Genomic DNA, 18,217 nt, shown 5'->3' on the forward strand with positions numbered 1-18,217 from the left:
ATGTTAATGTTTGCATGGTTTGTTTTTTTTCTTAACCATCATGTAAACTTATTGCTGACCAAAAGAAAAAAACGTATGTTTATTGAAAAACAAAATTATATTTTTAATAAAAAATTTCTAGTTCATTTAAAATAAAATAAAAAAAATTTCATATTTTTTCTCTAATCAATTAAAATTACTTAAAAAATATATTGAATATCCTGTAAATCTGTTGCATAATATATAAAAATTATTTGAGATCCAACTTATCTAAAATTTTTAAAAATAATTTATTCGACAGAAAATTTGGCTTTAAACCATATATGCACTTTTAAATTAGAAGCATCAGTGCTGTGAGTCATCAAATTAAAATCGTTCAATTGAATATTTTGGAACTTATTCTAGACAAATCGTTATTTATTCGATACACAATCAATGTGTGTGAAAGGGAAACGGATTTCAAGCATTTACACATTCATAAATTGGATTTATTAAACGAAGATTAGACACTTTATACTTTTTAATCCGTAAAAATTGAACTCAATTATCAAAATATTTACAAACAACTCGCATCCATGGTTTTTTTTTTTATAAACAGTTTATATTTCAGTATTCATAATATTATAAGTTAAATTTGTCGAAATAAAATTTAAGTTATTTAATTTTCATTTAATAGTTCTAATTAACCGAATGTGTGAATGCCAGTCCGTGAGTATTAACCTCTCCCCTCATAGTAATTTGGAAGGGTAAGTAGATGAACTCTTCCTTAACCCTCTAATTCCTTAAACAAAGGATGGATTATCATTTTCAACTGCTTTAAAAAAATAATAATTATACATTTAATTTTATAATCATCCATCTCTTTCAGTTTATCTTTATTTATCTGTAATTTAAAATTTGTTATACATTTTTTAAATGACCAATAATTAAATAATTTTACATTATAATTTAAATTATTTTATATTTATATATTTTAAAATAAATATGTTGAATTATTATGTTTTTTAATCACAAGATAATTTTTTTTCTTCAAATTTTTTCAATAAGTGTATATAAGTATATTATAATTTATAGGTGGTTTTATTTATTTATTTTATAATCATCCATATTTTTCGATTTATCTTTATTTATCTGTGATTTAAATTTTACTATATATATTTGAAATTATCAACAGTTAAAAATAATTTTGTATTATAATTTAAATGATTGATTTTAAATATAAACTAGAATTTATATATTTTAAAAGAATTATTAGGTTGATTTATCATGTTGTTTGTTTTGGTAATGATTTATCATGTTGTTAAATGACAGGATAAAATATTTTTTCAAGATTTACAGAATAAAATAATTATTATGTTGTTTATATAATAGGTGATTGATAAAATCAACGCGGGATCATAGTATTGATACTAGTGTAATTGAAATAAGAGGGCAAGGTGGACCCCATCATGGCTTTCCCACTGTGATTCCAAATAAAAAATAAAAAACGCGGCTGAGGAAATTCGCGGATCGCGCGAGGTCAAATCCGTCATTTGGGGAAGCAGGAAGTGCTATTTAATTTTGGATTCCTAAAGAGCGAGAGAGAGAGAGAGAGAGAGAGATGGTGTCGTGAAAAAAAATAAAAAGGGAGGTGAGAGAGTGAATTAGACAAACCAAACCAAAGCGGAATGCCGCACCCTTCAATAATCCATTCTTCAAACAATGGCTGAGGAACATCCTCGCCCTAGGCTTCTTCTTCTTCTTCCTTTTCTCGATCTTCTTCAATAATCTTCTTTGCAGCATTGTCGTCGTTGTTGCGGTTAAGTTCCTTTCTGTGTGGGGCCGGGTCGCATGAATGTCGGGGAGGGGACACTTTTGTTTTTGTTTTTGTTTGCTTACGGTGGAAGTTAGTTTTCTTCTTCTTCTGATTGCATGTTGTGTTTGTGAATGGATGAATGAATAATCCTTTGCAGGTTGCGTGCGATGGGCGAGGTGGGGAAGATACTTTACATAGTGGTGGTCGATGACTCCGAGAGGAAAGAGTCCTTCCGCTACTCGCGTCCCGTTCTGCAGAGCACGCTCCAGCTCATGGGTTGCAAAGCGCGTCACGCCTTCAAGGTGCCTTTTCTTTTTCTCTTCTCTCTTTTCCAATTCGCCGTCGAAATTATTCTTCTTTCATGATGATTTCTGATTCCATAGTTTCGTACAATCTCCCTGCTTTTATTTGTTTTTTCTTTTATCACCGCTTAATGGTTCAAAGTATTCATTGGTTTTGTTGATCACTAATCTTCGTTAGCAACCTGATTGACCACCTTTAAGGGTCTCTTTTCTTAATCGTGTCTTTTTCATCCATAATGCTCTAACCCGATCTCCGAGTTTTATTAACTTTTTCTCGGAGATTAAAAGACTCTGTTAATGGTTACGTATATATTGGTAAGGGTGATGGACACATGGCTATTCCGGATCATATGATAATTTCTTGTATTTTAGATTGGTGATCTATATTCAGGTTCTGGATTTGAGGGACTCCAGTGGAAATTTTGAGGACTTTTTTGTTTTTTTGATTGGGGTAGGGGTCTCTGTTACCTTGTTGACCGGAAGTAGTTTGACCTGTTTGTTCTTTTGCTTTGCCCGTTTCACATTTTCTGGTCCACGATTGTGATTAGTTTTTGTCTTCTTTTGGGTTCGTGTTTACTTTGAATGAGTTGCATTTGGTTCTGGCCTTTTTTTTATTCAACACGGGTGTTTGAAATTTGTAAGAAATGAAGAAACTCTGTTTCTTGTATTATTTTGACAAGGTAAACCCCGTACTTCATCAATGCAGTAGATAACTTGACAAACCATTGACTAGATGCTTGTCTAAGTCCATAGATTGACTTATTTAACTTGTAAACTCGTTTGTCACCTGCCATAAGCATACTTGGTGGTGGAAGCATATAAACTTCATGCAAATCTTCATGTAAAAGGGCATTTGTTGCATCCAACTGAGATCAGTCCAACTGTTTTGCGGCAGCTACAGTTAAGAGGCATCTAACAGTACTGGGGCTAATGTCTTCGTGAAATCAACACCTTCAACTTGTGTATAAACCCTTGGCAACAAGGCGAGCTTTATAGCGTTCGATACTGCCATCTGCACGACGCTTAATTTTGTACACCCATTTTGAACCAACAGGCTTCTTACCAACTGGGAGTGACATTAGGGACCTAGTATTATAGTTTTGCAATGCCATGAGCTCCATATCCATGGCTTCATGCCATTTGGGATCTGTTTGTGCTTGAGAAAAGGTTTTAGAATCATCTTGAGTGGAGATGGCCGAGAGAAAAACTTGGTGTGAATGGGGAAAACGTGAATAAGAAAGGTGTCATGATAACGGATATGGTGTATCTGAGGATGCTGATTTAGAGGCAGGTGCATTAGAGGATACTACTCTAGGAAGATTGTACTCATAATCGTTAAGATCCCGTGGGATTTATCTATCACGGTGTGCTCTTGCATCAATATTCAACCTTTTTTTATTCGCTTTATTTAATTATGTTTTAGTGAGAGATGATGCATTCAAAGTGAACTATTGTAGTTAAATATTAGGTTGCTACTCTGGCTCAAATTCTGAATTTTCTTTTTCTACCTCTATTCATTTGAATGGAATGGGATTTGAATCTTAACAAGATGTGGTCAAGTTGGAGAGAATCAGAGAAAAAAGATGCAATTTTTATCAAATATAATATCTAATCCTTCAACCAATCATTGTAGGTCCTTATTTGATAAAAAAAAAATCTTGTCTTTACTGCTCTAACATGATCAAATTTTGTTACTTAACAATAGGAAAGGATACCAATTCATGGATCATAATGGGTTATCTTTATTCAGTTGTAAAGGGAAATTTATATTGATTGGAAAGTCTTTGTTCCTTGTTAAGAACCATCAACCTAATATGAAGTGTGGAATGTGGATACAACATAAGACATAGATATGACTTGGATATTGAGATTTGACTACTTCTAAAAGTTATAAGATACAGAATTGGTCAGTACTACAACATATATTGATATAAGATTAGTTATTGCGTACATCTTAAGGAAATAGAAATACTATGCTTTTTAAAGTGTGAAGACTTAAGGAAATAGAAATACTATGCTTTTTAAAGTGTGAAGACCAAATTCATCAATATAAAAATCTATGGATCTTGACCATGTTTGACTGAAAGTATCGAGATTAAAAACACATTTTTCTGTACTATTATTTATCTACCAATTGTTATGGTACCCTGCCAGTATTGGAACAAGTATTTAAAAAAAAAGTAAAAAATATTGTAAGATGCAGACTAGAGATATTGTTGATGTTTGATGAGTATTTTACATGGATATGCTCAATACCAATATGATAGACATGGATATATGATATACAATGTGTTTTTTGGTTATTAGTACTGGTTAATTCTTATGTTTTGTGCAGAGACTACATATAACATCAGAATTTTTCCACAACATTATTCTGACTGTGTTTTTCATTTTCCTCTTATCAGATCAGCCAAAGAGTGTTTGAACTCACAAGGAAAGAGAATTCTACTGATGTTTTGAAGCCGGAAGTAGAGGCCCTATCAGATTTTGATGTTTTCAAGAGGAATTTTGTAAAGAGAGATGGTAAAAGTGTACCATTTGAGTTGTACAAAAGGCGCACATCTGCATTTGTTCGGAGAGAAATTTTTCTAGATATTGCCTGTGATGCTCTGGCAGAGTACAAGTATGTGGGTCCTAACCAGAGAGCAGACTTGGTATTAGCCTGCAGGTACTGCGTTGTTTATGTTTATTCCTTTATGAGGGCTATGATCTACTGTAACCTTAATTGTGGCATATGCTCTCTTGTAGTGGAATCTATTAAGTTGTATGATTTGATAGGGTTTGCCATGGTTCCATTTTATTGATCAAGATGTTATAGTAGTTGTTACCATGTTCTTACTTAGTATGATGTATTTATTGAAACTGGATTACATTCATTTGATTAGGCATTTTGCTTTGGGCGTTATACTATCATACGAATTTTGAAAATGTCAATAGATATCTCTACTAATAAAAATATTGTGATTTACTGATTTTCATGGATTTTCATCATATGTCTTGTGAATTGTGTTAGGGGGTTTCCTTATCATATATCTTTTTGTCCTATACCTCACTTCTCAAAATTGTTTTTGAACTCTCAGAATTTGACATATTTACGTTTGAAATACAACTGTTTGGATTTATGAGGAATGTGAGTATCCTTCCCAGAAATCTGAAGAACAGCGAATGGTAGATCTGAGTTTTCAAGTTACCAGATTAAAACCGTCTTCATTTCCAATAATTGACTCTCTAAATATTTTCTTCTTCTACTTCTGGTTTTATTTCCATACTGAAAATCAGAAAAATCTATGGACTGAACGTTCAATTGTCCCATAATGTTGTTTTGGATTCTAAGTTAATTACCAAGCTTTAATATGAAGTACAACATACAGCATGTTGATATGTGATATTTGTAGCACCAAAAATTTTACTTAAATTTATACTTATCATGAGGAGTTTATTTTTCAAAATATGGTGATAGTTACCCTCTTATATTTACGATTATTTTCTTTGATTGCAGGATCCGGGAAAGGAAAGAGTCTGTGACAGTGTTATTGTGTGGCACTAGTGGCTGTGGCAAATCCACTTTGTCTGCATTGCTGGTATCTTGACAAAGAGAATCAGTTGTTTGTTTTTCAAATGCAAAAAATCTAGGTTTTTACTTATTTGGTGGTAGGATATACATGTGAGAAAGTTGAAAATGAGCAATATTAATACCTTACAGTTTGATAACCATCATTTATGTCTTCACTTCAGGGAAGTAGGTTAGGAATCACGACAGTGGTATCAACCGATTCTATTCGGCACATGATGAGAAGTTTTGCTAATGAGAAAGAAAATCCCTTGTTGTGGGCTTCTACATACCATGCAGGGGAGTGTTTGGACCCTGTTGCTGTTGCAGAAGCAAAGGCTAGAAGGAAAGCAAAAAAGCTGGCTGGTGTGTCACATTTAGTTTCCAAGGAAGACGTAACTGAGGGTCACAATTCTAGCAAATCTGATATTAGGACGTTGGAGACGAGCTCTGGTCCTACTGAACTGCTAAGTCCAAAACAAATGGCTATCGAAGGATTCAAGGCACAGAGTGAGATGGTGATTGACAGTCTTGATAGGCTAATCACTGCATGGGAAGAACGAAAAGAGTCTGTTGTTGTGGAGGGTGTTCACTTGAGCCTCAACTTTGTTGTATGTTTGATTTTCATTATTGTGTCTTTCACTATTTCTTTTCCTATGGATTCCAATTTATTTTCTCATTAGCTAGCAATCAAAATTTGAATACTCGTGCAGATGGGGCTCATGAAGAAACATCCTTCAATTATACCATTCATGATACACATTACAAATGAGGATAAGCACTTGGAAAGATTTGCTGTACGTGCGAAGTATATGACACTAGACCCAGCTAAAAACAAGTATGTGAAGTATATCAGAAACATCAGAACAATCCAGGAGTATCTCTGCAAGCGTGCTGAAAAGCATTTAGTTCCCAAAATAAACAATACCAATGTTGACAAGAGTGTAGCAGCCATTCATGCAACTGTCTTCAGCTGTCTTCGAAGGCGTGAGGTTGGGGAACAACTATATGATCCTGTTAGAAATACTGTGACAGTTGTTTATGAGGAATATAGAAATCAATGTGCAGCCAATTCTTTGAGCTCAAAAGGAATGTTTCAACTGATCCAAAGAAAAGGTTCTTCAAGGAATCTGATGGCTCTTGTTAATACTGATGGGTCTGTGGCAAAGGCCTGGCCTGTTAATTTAGTTGACTGTAATGGGAAGCCTGTATGGTGCCATGGACCAGAGAATGGAGTTGGACATCCAATGTATGGTCCCTTAAGAATTGGCAAGGCAGAACCTATAAATCTTCAGTTTGGTTTTTATGGGATCAGTGCATGGCCAAGTGATGGTGGCACTAGTCGTGCTGGAAGTGTTGACGAGTCTAGAGCCGATGGAACTGATACAGGTAGTAGATATGTATCCTCTTGCTGTAGCTCACCAAGGATGTCGGATGTTGCCGCAAAGGAGGTAAATTTGAACACTTTTCATAAATTTATCTCTGTTCGGCATCAAAATTAATGGCTTGTTATTGTCAATGGTGAAAATATTGGATAAGACAAATTATTATGTCATTTGTTGATTTTACTTTTCATTTTTGCATTATTTTAGCTCAAGGAAGACTTCTCAGTGCATGGTAGTGATGAAGAGATTGACGATCAACCGGAGGTGGGCAGTGATGAGGATTTCAGTGATGATGGCGACAAACATGCCCTTGAAGAGGTAGACTTGTGTTTTCATGTTTTATAACTGATTTACCTATCTGAATATGTAATGAAATTCCCCCTAAAGAAGAATTTCAAGTCTTTTGGGTTGCGTTTGGTGTTGCCCATGCTAGCAACGGCAATGAATCTGCAATGAGTGTGTTTGGACTGGTGTTAATAAAATTGATTTTGAAATGATTTGATTTATGACCGAATGTTTTTATTCTAAAAGCTAGTTAAAAGTAAAATTCAATATAAAATCTTTGTTCTAATGTGAAAGCTATCCAAAGTTACTTCAATTCAACATTAATTTGAACCCAATTTTTTTAAAGGTGAAGCCGAACATGACATTAACCCAAAATTACGTTCATTGGTATTTCAGTGTGCTTCTGAGTAATTCATGGAACTTAACACGCACAATGTTGTTTTTCCGTGATGGCGAGTTATCACTTGGAAATGAATTGATGCTAATCTCAATTGTGTTAGTGGTATGTAGTAAACACGAGTCCTGGGTCATTTCTAATGTTTTCAATTGCTTTGCAGGTAGGATCAGTTGACGAGGAATCGACAAAATCCGATGAAGAGTACGATGATCTTGCGATGCAAGACGTGCTGGAAAATGGGTATTGGTCAGATGATGAAGAGTATAGGATCAGGGTTGATGGTGTTACCGGTGAACTAGGAAGTAAAATGCATGGGGGGTACAAGTATCGTCGAAACCTGGATCTTTTCCTTAGAAGTAGAAGCGAGTTGGCAGAGCCACTATTTTCTTATTCTTCTTTGCTCGTGGAAAAGAATGAGAGGAAAGCCAAATTAAGAACACGTTCTCTTAGTATTCCTGCATTGGGAAAGCATCGTTCAGCAGTGAATGATCCCATCCTTTCTGGTGCTCCTCACAGGTAGCACTACTTACTTTCCCTCTTCAACAAAACTCGTAATGATCAGTTGTTTTTGGTGTTTTTTTGATTTACTATAGCTTACGATGTCCCATGTGTATATAGTAGAGCGTCCAAAACCTTCCTCGTCTTGTAGTTATTTCGTTGCTTGATATGGATGAATCAATGTTTTGACATTTTTTAAAAACATTTTTCTAAAGATGTATATAAAGAATGCAACATCGCCCTTATCTCTTGAATCCATGAAAACTCTCCAATGAATCGAGTGTTCATGGTTTTGAGTTTATTATGATTTTTGCTTATTTTAGATTTACATTTTTGTTGGGGAGCAGAGTAACAATAATATCTCACAACTAAAATTAATTATGAGAAAAAATAAGAATGGACACTATATTTGAATACATAGGATAGAACAATTATACACTCTTATAAGGAAAAGATGACGGGTAATGAAAAAAATTACAGCATCTTTTTAAATATTAAGAGAGAATAATTATACACTTTCTTATAACTGGGGAAAAGATGACGGGTAATGAAAAAAATTACAGCATCTTTTTAAATATTAAGAGAGAATAATTATACACTTTCTTATAACTGGGGAATATACACTATACAATAGGAAAACTCTCTCATAAATCTTTTCCTTAAAATGGGAAACATAGATGAGCAAAATGGCTTGTTATTACAGGCTAAGATTTGTGTATACATTGAACGCCATGGCAAAATTTCTATGCTCCAACCAATTTTACAGGTCAGCTCTGTAGAGGTAAATTTTACCACGTGTCATTTTTTACTTTCTATGCCAGAAAAGTGAGTTTACCATTTGGTGGTTTCACAATTTTAAGATAGACGGCTAGATTTTTTATTTTTAATTAATTAGAAAACATTTTAAATATAAATAATATAGAAGTCTGATAATCTATAATTAAATAATAACTAAAAAATTATTAGTGTAATTTAGTGCTTTTAATCATAGGTTTCAATTTATGTAGGTATTATTTATTAAAGTAATAATCATATAACTGATCGAGATTTAACTATTTTTTTCTTATAAAAAAGTAATTTTATTTTAGTCTACATCAGACGACCCAAAGGCCGAAGCAAACAACTATCTGTCAAAAATTACAGTTGACAAATCTGTCAGCAGATTGATTTGGGCCAGTTAAAAATGGTAGAGAAAAAAAGTTCAATAATTTATTAAACTGGTCAAACATGGCTAATAAGATAAGATGAAATGAGTACAGAAAAATAATTTGAATTGTTTTTTGTTAACCTTTCAGTTTTTAAATTTTTTTTATTCTGAAAAACTACTAGTTTAGATCAGTAAACATTCATGTGTATTTATGCATATTTTTTATTTTTCAATTATTTATTCGATACGATAGTAATATATTTTTTATTGCTTGTTGGTTCATACTCAACCTGACTTCTTTTCTTCAACTTGATGAAATAAAGCAAGTATTCCATTATCCCGTTCTTAAGTTTTACCTCACATTAGTTTGATTGTGAGAAGAGAAGTACAGTAGATTAAATAAAAGAGATAATTAAAGAAAAGAGAAATAGAATAAAAATAAAACAGTAAAGTTGTTTAGTTTAAATGAATGGATTAGAGGAAGAGAATTTAAAATATTTCTATACCTCTAGCATATGTGTGTCATCTGACCGAATTTAATCATTAAAATTAATAAATAATCGATAAAATTGTATATTTAATCAATAAGGCACTTCAATATAACTTTACACAAGTTAATCAATTAGCTACCTTGAATAATTGATAAAAGAATAGAAAAGAAATCAAGGATAGAAGGGTTATTAATACCTCACTTCACAAATGGTCACGTGTTTAGCTCAATACTCAGAAGAGAAAAACAACTGTGTAGAATCCACGTTTGTCAAATTTATTTCCATATTCAATCACCTCACCAAACAACTTCGCACGTTTGTCTTTGCCCCTTCTCTGTAAATCACCTTCCCCAGACAAAGTGTTGACGTAATATCACTCTTTGACCTTAACAATAATAGCAAGGTTTAATAAAAAAAATGTTGGAAAGTGTGAAATGAATTGATTGAAAAATGACTCGATCAATTAGAGAAAAGATTTTAATGAAATTCCAAAATTTGAATGGGTAGGATTATTAAAATTAATTTGATATTACTTGGCCCGAGTGTAGGATGAGTCCTTTTAATAGAATTAAGAAATTAAACTTGATGTGTATTGAACAAGCTTTTAACTAGGACACTCGAAGTTGAACGCTACTATAGTTTGGTCACATGAGTTGGTACATCAACTAAAAGGCAAATCGTACTTGGATACATGAGCACATGTGAATACATTAATAACTGAGGTTACGCTTGTATAAACAAGGTATATATCTTGGTTCTATGATGCAATCATGTGGTTAAGATCAATTGAAACCACCTCACCTACTCAAGTGAGCTTCACTTGGGACTGGAGTATTGCTCAATTCACTATTTAGGAGATAGTATTTTCTCCTTCGACTTGTGCTATTAGCAAAAATAATTGTCACCACCAATCTTATTTATCCACGGGCCAGTACCTCATATTTATGTGTGATTTTTTTTTCTTTAAAAAATTAATAACAAATAATTTTTGTTGCTAAGCCTTTGTCTTATATGGATCTAACTCAATCTTATAAAATTGACTTATAAGATAAAAATTATTCCTCGCTTATATATTTTAATTTTTTCATATCTCTAATTTATGTGAGACTAAACTACTAAATCACAACCCTCAAGGTTACACTTTAGACAACGCCAAAGAGGTCGCTAGTAAGGAGAATTAAGGGATGTTTGTAAGTAAGATAGCTTATTTAACACCCTCTTCATGTTCAGGACTTTAACATCTTAAAATGTGAATTATGATCTTAATCCAATCCTACAAAATCAATTTGTAAGACTAAAATAAAGATTGTTCCCCACTTACATACTTTAATTTTCCTATATCTCTAATTGATATGAAACTAAACCACCATCCTTAGAGCTTACACGTCAGGCAATCCCCAAAGAGACCGCAACTAAGTTGGGATAAAGGGTGACAAAGTGGGAATTATGACAACAAAAAAACCACCATGTCACATTGTCATGTGCTTCATTGTCGTTTGTCACGGGCCCGCAACATTTTGCTTATACTCCTTAGTATGAGACCAAAACGCAGTTATTTAATAGAAACCCAAGACAGACTAATAAAATGACATTTTTCAACACCGTGTATAAACCTCACTTCTCACTCTCACACCAACATAGAACCCCACCTTTCGGTGCTCCATGTTCCCTTGCAAGGGAACAACAACCCAAAAAATTACTAAAATATAAAAAAGCCCCCAATCCCTTTTCGAATCTTTTTTTGGTTTTTTTTTTTTAAGTGTTCCGAAAAGGATTTATTTTTGCAAAAAAAAAAATACAAATGGTAGCGACAACGATTTCTGCTCTGGCAGCAATTCCAACGACAACATTGAACGATGCACAATTCGAGAATGCCTATCCGTACATTGGTGATCTTGAAGGTAATGTTAACGAGGCACAATTGCTTGAACTGTTTGGCCAAGTGGTTTCAATTAGGGTTTGCAAGGATCAAACTAGACGATCCTCTCTTGGATGTTATGTCAATTTTGCCAGCACCCAAGATGCTGCTAAATGCTATGGAACATCTGAATTTCACTCATCTGAATGGAAAATCTATTCGTATTATGTTTTCTCATTGAAATCCTAGCATTCGAAAAAGTAGATATGCAAATATGTTTATCAAGAACCTTGACATATCAATAGACAAGAAGGCATTAAATGAAACTTTTGTTGCCTTTGGATTTGTACTCTCTAGTAAGGTAGTCGTTGACTACAACGGTCAATCAAAAGGGTATGGATTTGTGCAGTTTGGCAATGAAGAGTCTGCACAAAATGCTACCAAAAAGTTGAATGGCATTTTGATAAATGATAAAAAAAATCTGCGTTGGACTCTTTGCTAGGTGTCAAAAAAGGGGTCAAGTAAATGCATCCCAAAATTCACTAATGTGTATTTGAAAAATTTTCCGAAACATATACCAATGAAGACCCTAAGCAAGTCTTTGCACCTCTGGTATAATAACTACTGTTGTGGTAAATAAAAGACAGAGATGAGAATTGTAGATGTTTTGGTTTTGCGATCAAAGTCCAGATTCAGCATCTGCTGAAAGGTTAAACGAAACCATAGTCAATGATTATAAGGTTTTATATATAGGGAGGGCTCAAAGAAAAGCATAAGGAGAGGCAAAGTTGAAATCCATATTTGAGCTAGAAAGAATAAGAAAATATGAAAAATTACAAGGTACTTTTGTACCTGAATAACCTTGATGGTAATGTCAATCAATGATGAAAAATTGAAGGAGCTAATTTTTGAGTTTGGAACAATAACATGTTGCAAGGTGGTGCTTGAATCAAATGGGCATAGCAAGGGCTATGGTTTTGTTGCCTTTTCTCCTGTTGAGGATGCAAGTAAAGTTTTGAATGAAATGAATGGAAAGATGATTGGACGAAAGCCTGTGTGTGTAGTTGTGACTCACGCAAAGAAGAGAGGAAAGTTTGCTTACAAACTTAGTTTTCTCAAATGCAAGCCCCAGGTACAATTACACCTTTGCCTGTTGGAATCCCTGGATATCATCCAGGGACACCAAGACTTGCCCCTCCTTGGTTGTATTTTGGTCAAGGGGCACCTGGTCTCGTACCACCTCAGCCAGCAGGATATGGTTTTCCAGCAGCACCTCTTCCAAGACATGCGTCCTAGTGTTGTTCCAAATTTCATTATGCCATACCACCTACAGAGACAAGGTTCTTTTGGACAAAGGATGGGTGCTCAAAGAATTAAAAATGTCCAATAGGTGCAGCAGAACCAGATGCTACATCCTAACTCCAACCAAGGGTTTAAATACATGGGAAATGGTATAAATGACATGGATCCATCAATAGTTCCCCAAGGTATAAGGGGTCCAATGATGCCATCGCCCTTTGATAGTTTAGGAATTTCTTCAGCTCCTACTGATAATTAGTGTCATGGTGGTGCATTGTCTTGCACACTTGCCTCAACTTTGGCTTTTGCTACTCCAGAAAATCAACGCATGAGGTGGGGTGAATATCTATGTCCACTTGTGGATGATCAACTTACGCCAAATCACCAGACTGCAAAGGTGACAATAATGCTGCTGTAAATGGATCGGTAAGAAAGAGGTAATCCATTTGATTGAGTCTCTAGATGACTTGAAAATAAAGATGTATGAGGCAATGCAAGTCTTTCATGAAGTCACACTAGGTTTTGAAGTTGTTGGTAATCAACTTGGCTCATTTTCATAATGAATGATATAATCTCACTCTTGGTGTTAGAGAGAGATATACTAAATCATGCTTGAGCCATTTTTGGGCTAAATGACCTTTCATTGTTTCTGGGGCCTTATTATAGCCCCATTTTTTCATTTGGATCAAATTTACATTAAAAATGATATAGTTTTTTTTTTTAGTTTTTGACGATATTGTTTGTTTGGATCTACATGATTTGAATTGCAATTTTGGTGAGGGAAAATCATAAATTATGAATTATAGGTCTAATTTAACCCTACAAAATCGACTTATAAATTAATGGTTGTCTCATTTATATACTTTGGTCATATCTCTAGTTGATATGGGAGTAAACCATTAAACCATCACCCTCAAGGTTGCACTTGAGGTAACCTCCAAAGAAGTCACAATTAAGGTGGCTTTTCCAATACTGCCCGTCACGCTTAGGACTTCTAGCCTAGAATATGTCAAATGCAAGTGGCCGAATAATAAATTTAGGATAAGTTTTGATATCATCTTAAAATATGAGTTATGGACCTAATTCAATCTTACAAAATTGATTTATAAAGTGAAGGTTGTCCCTTCCTTATAAACTTTAAGACAAATACTAATTAATATCTTAAGGGATTGGTTAAGAAACTAAAAAAATAAAGATTTTTATTGGGATATGCAAAATTAGGTTACTTATATTTTTTTTATGTTCTCTTATGATTTTCACATTAAATATTTTCTTATTTTAATTCCTTAACTAATGTCTTAGGGCTTTGGCTAATAAGACCCTACTAATTTGGTCATATCTCTAATAGACATGGAACTAAACAATTAAACGACCACCCTCAAAGTTACACTTCATACAATCTCCAAAAAGATAACAACTAAGGCGGGTTAAGAAGTGTTCGCAATTAAGACAACTTTTTCATAGTAACATTATAATTTGTGCTTTGCTATATTTAAACTGACATGTTGCATGAGTATTGACTTAAGCCTGATAATGAAAAAAGATAAATCAAAGTGTCACTTTCTAGCTTAATATAGTACATCTTAACATAATAAAAAAAGTAGCTATCGTGTGATAAAGAATAAAAAATGAAATGAACTCTTAGATAGTGCTAAATTAGTAAAATAAAAATAGTTATGTTATATAATTAAAGAAGGAACAATAAATTAAGAAATAGAGTCGATAAGTAATTTTAAAAAATAATAATAATTATGATAAATATAAAATAACATTATCATGTTTATGAGTCAAAAGTGGGAGAAAATTTTTTATTTTTAGTTTTTTTCATTTGTGATTCAGAATAAGTAAAAAAAATGATTATAATTCTTCAGGTTGTAAGTTAATTTTTATATTTTCATAATTCTACATATTCCTCGTTTAATACCAAAGCCTCTTATTATTATAATAAATTTATTTTAATAAAAATATTAAATAAACACATATTTTTTCTTTTATCTCATTTTCATTTTACTTTATTCTCATTTTCTCTCTCTCTCTTTTAAATCACTTATTATGTCCACTAAGAAAATTTAGCTCAATTAATTTAACAGTGTTCATAAATTATTATTACACGTGTTTATTTTTACAAACAAAAAAAATCACTCATCATTTCTATATTTTTTCTTTTTCTATCTTATTATTCATGTTCTTTTTTTTCCACTTCAATTCACCCTATTTTGAAGTGAACATTTATCCGTATACTCTGGTTTAATGACAATAATAAATATATTTATATGGTAATATAGAATTGAAATATGATGAAAAAAGTATAGTAGAAATTTTAACTAAAAAAAAGAAGATAGATATTGAGGTACAAAGAGATCTAGTTGATGGGGCCCTAAGCGGTCCTGGAGTTGCATGTCTGGCAAAGTAAAACGGCATAGAGTGGGTCACAATGTACGACAAGCGGGGACCACAAACATTACACGTAATCATAATCATTACTCTTACTCAGAGAACACAGACCAACAACTATCCTACTGAATTGCCCATCACTTGCTGCAATGTAAATTACCATTTTCTGCAGTTAGTCAGAGAAAACGAAACTTTAGAAAATAATAGAGGAATGATCGACTACATTTTTCTAAAAAAATTATAAAGCCTAATTCAGTATTTTATCTAATTTTAAGAAATGTCACACCAAGTTAATATACTTGATTCGGAAGTTGAAGTTCAAATTTGATGTCTAATATCAATTTTAATTACATCTCTATATACCTATTCACCTTTCTCTTTTCTTACCATGAATATTGAAGTCTTTTTAAGTAAATTGATAATTAGATGACCGAATAATTTTTTTGGCCAAGTATTCTAAATGTACTTATTAAGAAACAAAATAAAAAAATTAAACGAGATAAAATTGTGTTTCTAAGTAATACTATAGTCTATTTAATATCTTCTATTTTATTTAACCAATGAATTTCATAAGAATTAAATTAAGGATGGATTGATCTTATAGTTAGTTCAAGGCAATAATTTCACAAACTATCTTCAAAGTTTTACTCAAGTTTTCTAATAATTTCTTTAGTCGTATATATACATTGGTCAATGTAAGATCTTGAGACACTCCCTTACATCCAAGAATGAATGGAAAATGAAATTACATGTGACCAAATAATAAGATTAGATCATAATACCGTATTAAAATTGAGAATAAACTGAGTCCAATGCGTCTGTAGAAGTTAGTTTACTAACAGTATACTGCACTTGACTATATATATATACCAATCCAATGTGAGATCTTAATACACCTGCTTTAGACCTAGGAATATATTTAGAATGTAAAGTTTTTGTCAATGTGACTATTATTACAATATTAAGATTCTAGATCATAATGCAACGACTAATCTCTACTAAAAAGAACATTGCTGTCCAGTTGTTGTCAGCAGAAAAGTAAAATTAAAAACAAAAAAAGTAAAAGTAAGTTCCAAAATTAACTTCCCAGCTTGCATTATTGACTAGTAGAAATCCGAAGATGATAATGCCAAATCTGCTCAGAAAGAACACTCTGCTTCCAAAATTTGGATACTGATTGGTCTGTTTCTTGCAGAGTATGATAGGCGTCAGATCGTACCACCAACGCAAGCCTACCTACCTAGCTCTTGTTTTTATCATTTCTATTATTGAAAAAGTACTTATTTTTCACACTAATAAAAATGCACATTTTAATATACTGCTCTTCCTATTATATTTAATTTAAATATAATTTCAAATAGGCTAATCATTTTTAGTTAATTTCATTGAAACTAGTTTTTTTTTTCAATTTTAAAATAACTCTCTATCCTCAATTTATTTAGTACAAAAAGAATAAAAAAATTATTGGAAATCATTTTTTTTTATTTTTTCCTTAAACTAAAAAAAGTACTATAATGCATGATGATAAGAAAAAAATGTAATTAATGTGAGGGTCAGTGGTACAAAAAAGCCATCCTTCCATGCCACAACTGTCCTGCAAGCAAGCGACAACTCCGAGGCTGAGTGTAGTTTCTGTCAGACGCTGTAATTGTTGTGAACTCAGCATCACTCTTATTCCAACCATTCTTCTTTTTCTAAATCTTTCCACGTTAATTAATTTGATTAAAACAATTATGGTTTGGTAATTTCGTTAGATCGAAAATGTAAAATGGAAAGAATGGTCTAACTACACAAGTTTCGTTAATTCATTTGTCATCTTTTTTCTATTTAAATTAAGTATTAGAGATAGAATATCTTAAAAAAAGTATTAGAGATGGAATTAATGAAAAGTAAAAATTAACTTAAAAATAGCATGCTAGTTTTTAATCGTAATTTCCAAAATCTAGCTTATTAAAAACTTCTTTTGTAATAAAGATAATATAAAATAATAACAGCATTTATCAATATAATATTACTAAATAAAATAATAGAATTATAAATAATTAATTTTATGAGAACACATAATCTGAAAATAATAACACTATCCAAATCTCATACTTAAGTTTTGTGTTTAAATTTTTTATCTTTGTATCTAACTTCAAATTAATCAGAATATCTGTACTGTATTTAATTTAAAAAGTACTGTTATTTTAATTCACTAAATTTTAAAAGTACATACATGTTTAGTTGTTTAGTTTCAAGACTCTGCTATATTCAGATAATTAAATCTAGAATTACCGAGCATTACAAACAGTACTATCCAACAATTTTAGATTTTCGTCTCAAAATGTGGTCATATGCTAGGATGTATGCGCTAGCTGTCTAGAAGAGATATTAAAACATATATAGCTTCAACACTATGTTTGATTTTCTCAGCAGATGCCAACAATAACGAGCCAGTTAATGTTAGTCATAAGAAAATAAAATAAACCAACTATTATTATCTAGCGAAAGAAATTAATCCTCGAAATAGCTAACCACTATTTGAATCCTACATGGACAAGTATAACATACATGTTACTACTACAAATAATGATTTTGATATCACTACATTAATATCAGTTTTATTTTGATAAAATTGATGATACTCATAAATAATACAAATTTATTAACATGAATTTTTTAAAAAACCAATATTAATATGCATTTGTTAATATCAGTTATTTAAAAACTAATGTTAACATGAGTTCATTAATATTGATTTTTGAAAAATTGATGTTAATGGACTCGTGTTAATATCAATTTTCTGAAAAATTAATGTTATTGAAAACATGTAGGGAAAAATCAACATCGATTTT

General features: G+C 32.2%; 1 protein-coding gene and 1 pseudogene across 1 annotated transcript; both read left to right on the plus strand.

The window, feature by feature from the left end:
• Positions 1-1,556: 1,556 nt before the first annotated feature.
• On the plus strand, positions 1,557-8,449 carry LOC114379852 (P-loop NTPase domain-containing protein LPA1 homolog 1-like). The gene is made up of 8 exons (XM_028338635.1): positions 1,557-1,777; positions 1,932-2,076; positions 4,482-4,744; positions 5,576-5,657; positions 5,812-6,237; positions 6,340-7,077; positions 7,219-7,329; positions 7,854-8,449. Exons 2-8 carry the CDS (start codon positions 1,942-1,944, stop codon positions 8,211-8,213), a joined length of 2,115 nt encoding a protein of 704 aa, XP_028194436.1. The 5' UTR covers positions 1,557-1,777; positions 1,932-1,941; the 3' UTR covers positions 8,214-8,449.
• A 3,181-nt stretch (positions 8,450-11,630) lies between these two features.
• LOC114380309 lies at positions 11,631-13,143 on the plus strand (annotated as a pseudogene).
• The last annotated feature ends 5,074 nt before the right edge of the window (positions 13,144-18,217 follow it).

Source organism: Glycine soja, chromosome 12 (genome assembly GCF_004193775.1).
Source record: "Glycine soja cultivar W05 chromosome 12, ASM419377v2, whole genome shotgun sequence".
Lineage (NCBI taxonomy): Eukaryota > Viridiplantae > Streptophyta > Magnoliopsida > Fabales > Fabaceae > Glycine > Glycine soja.

Coding starts and splice junctions, on each gene's coding strand:
- LOC114379852 (XM_028338635.1), top strand. CDS start 1,942: ATGGGCGAGGTGGGGAAGATACTTTACATAGTGGTGGTCGATGACTCC. Junction 4,745..5,575: donor GACTTGGTATTAGCCTGCAG/GTACTGCGTTGT, acceptor CTTTGATTGCAG/GATCCGGGAAAGGAAAGAGT. Junction 7,330..7,853: donor ACAAACATGCCCTTGAAGAG/GTAGACTTGTGT, acceptor ATTGCTTTGCAG/GTAGGATCAGTTGACGAGGA.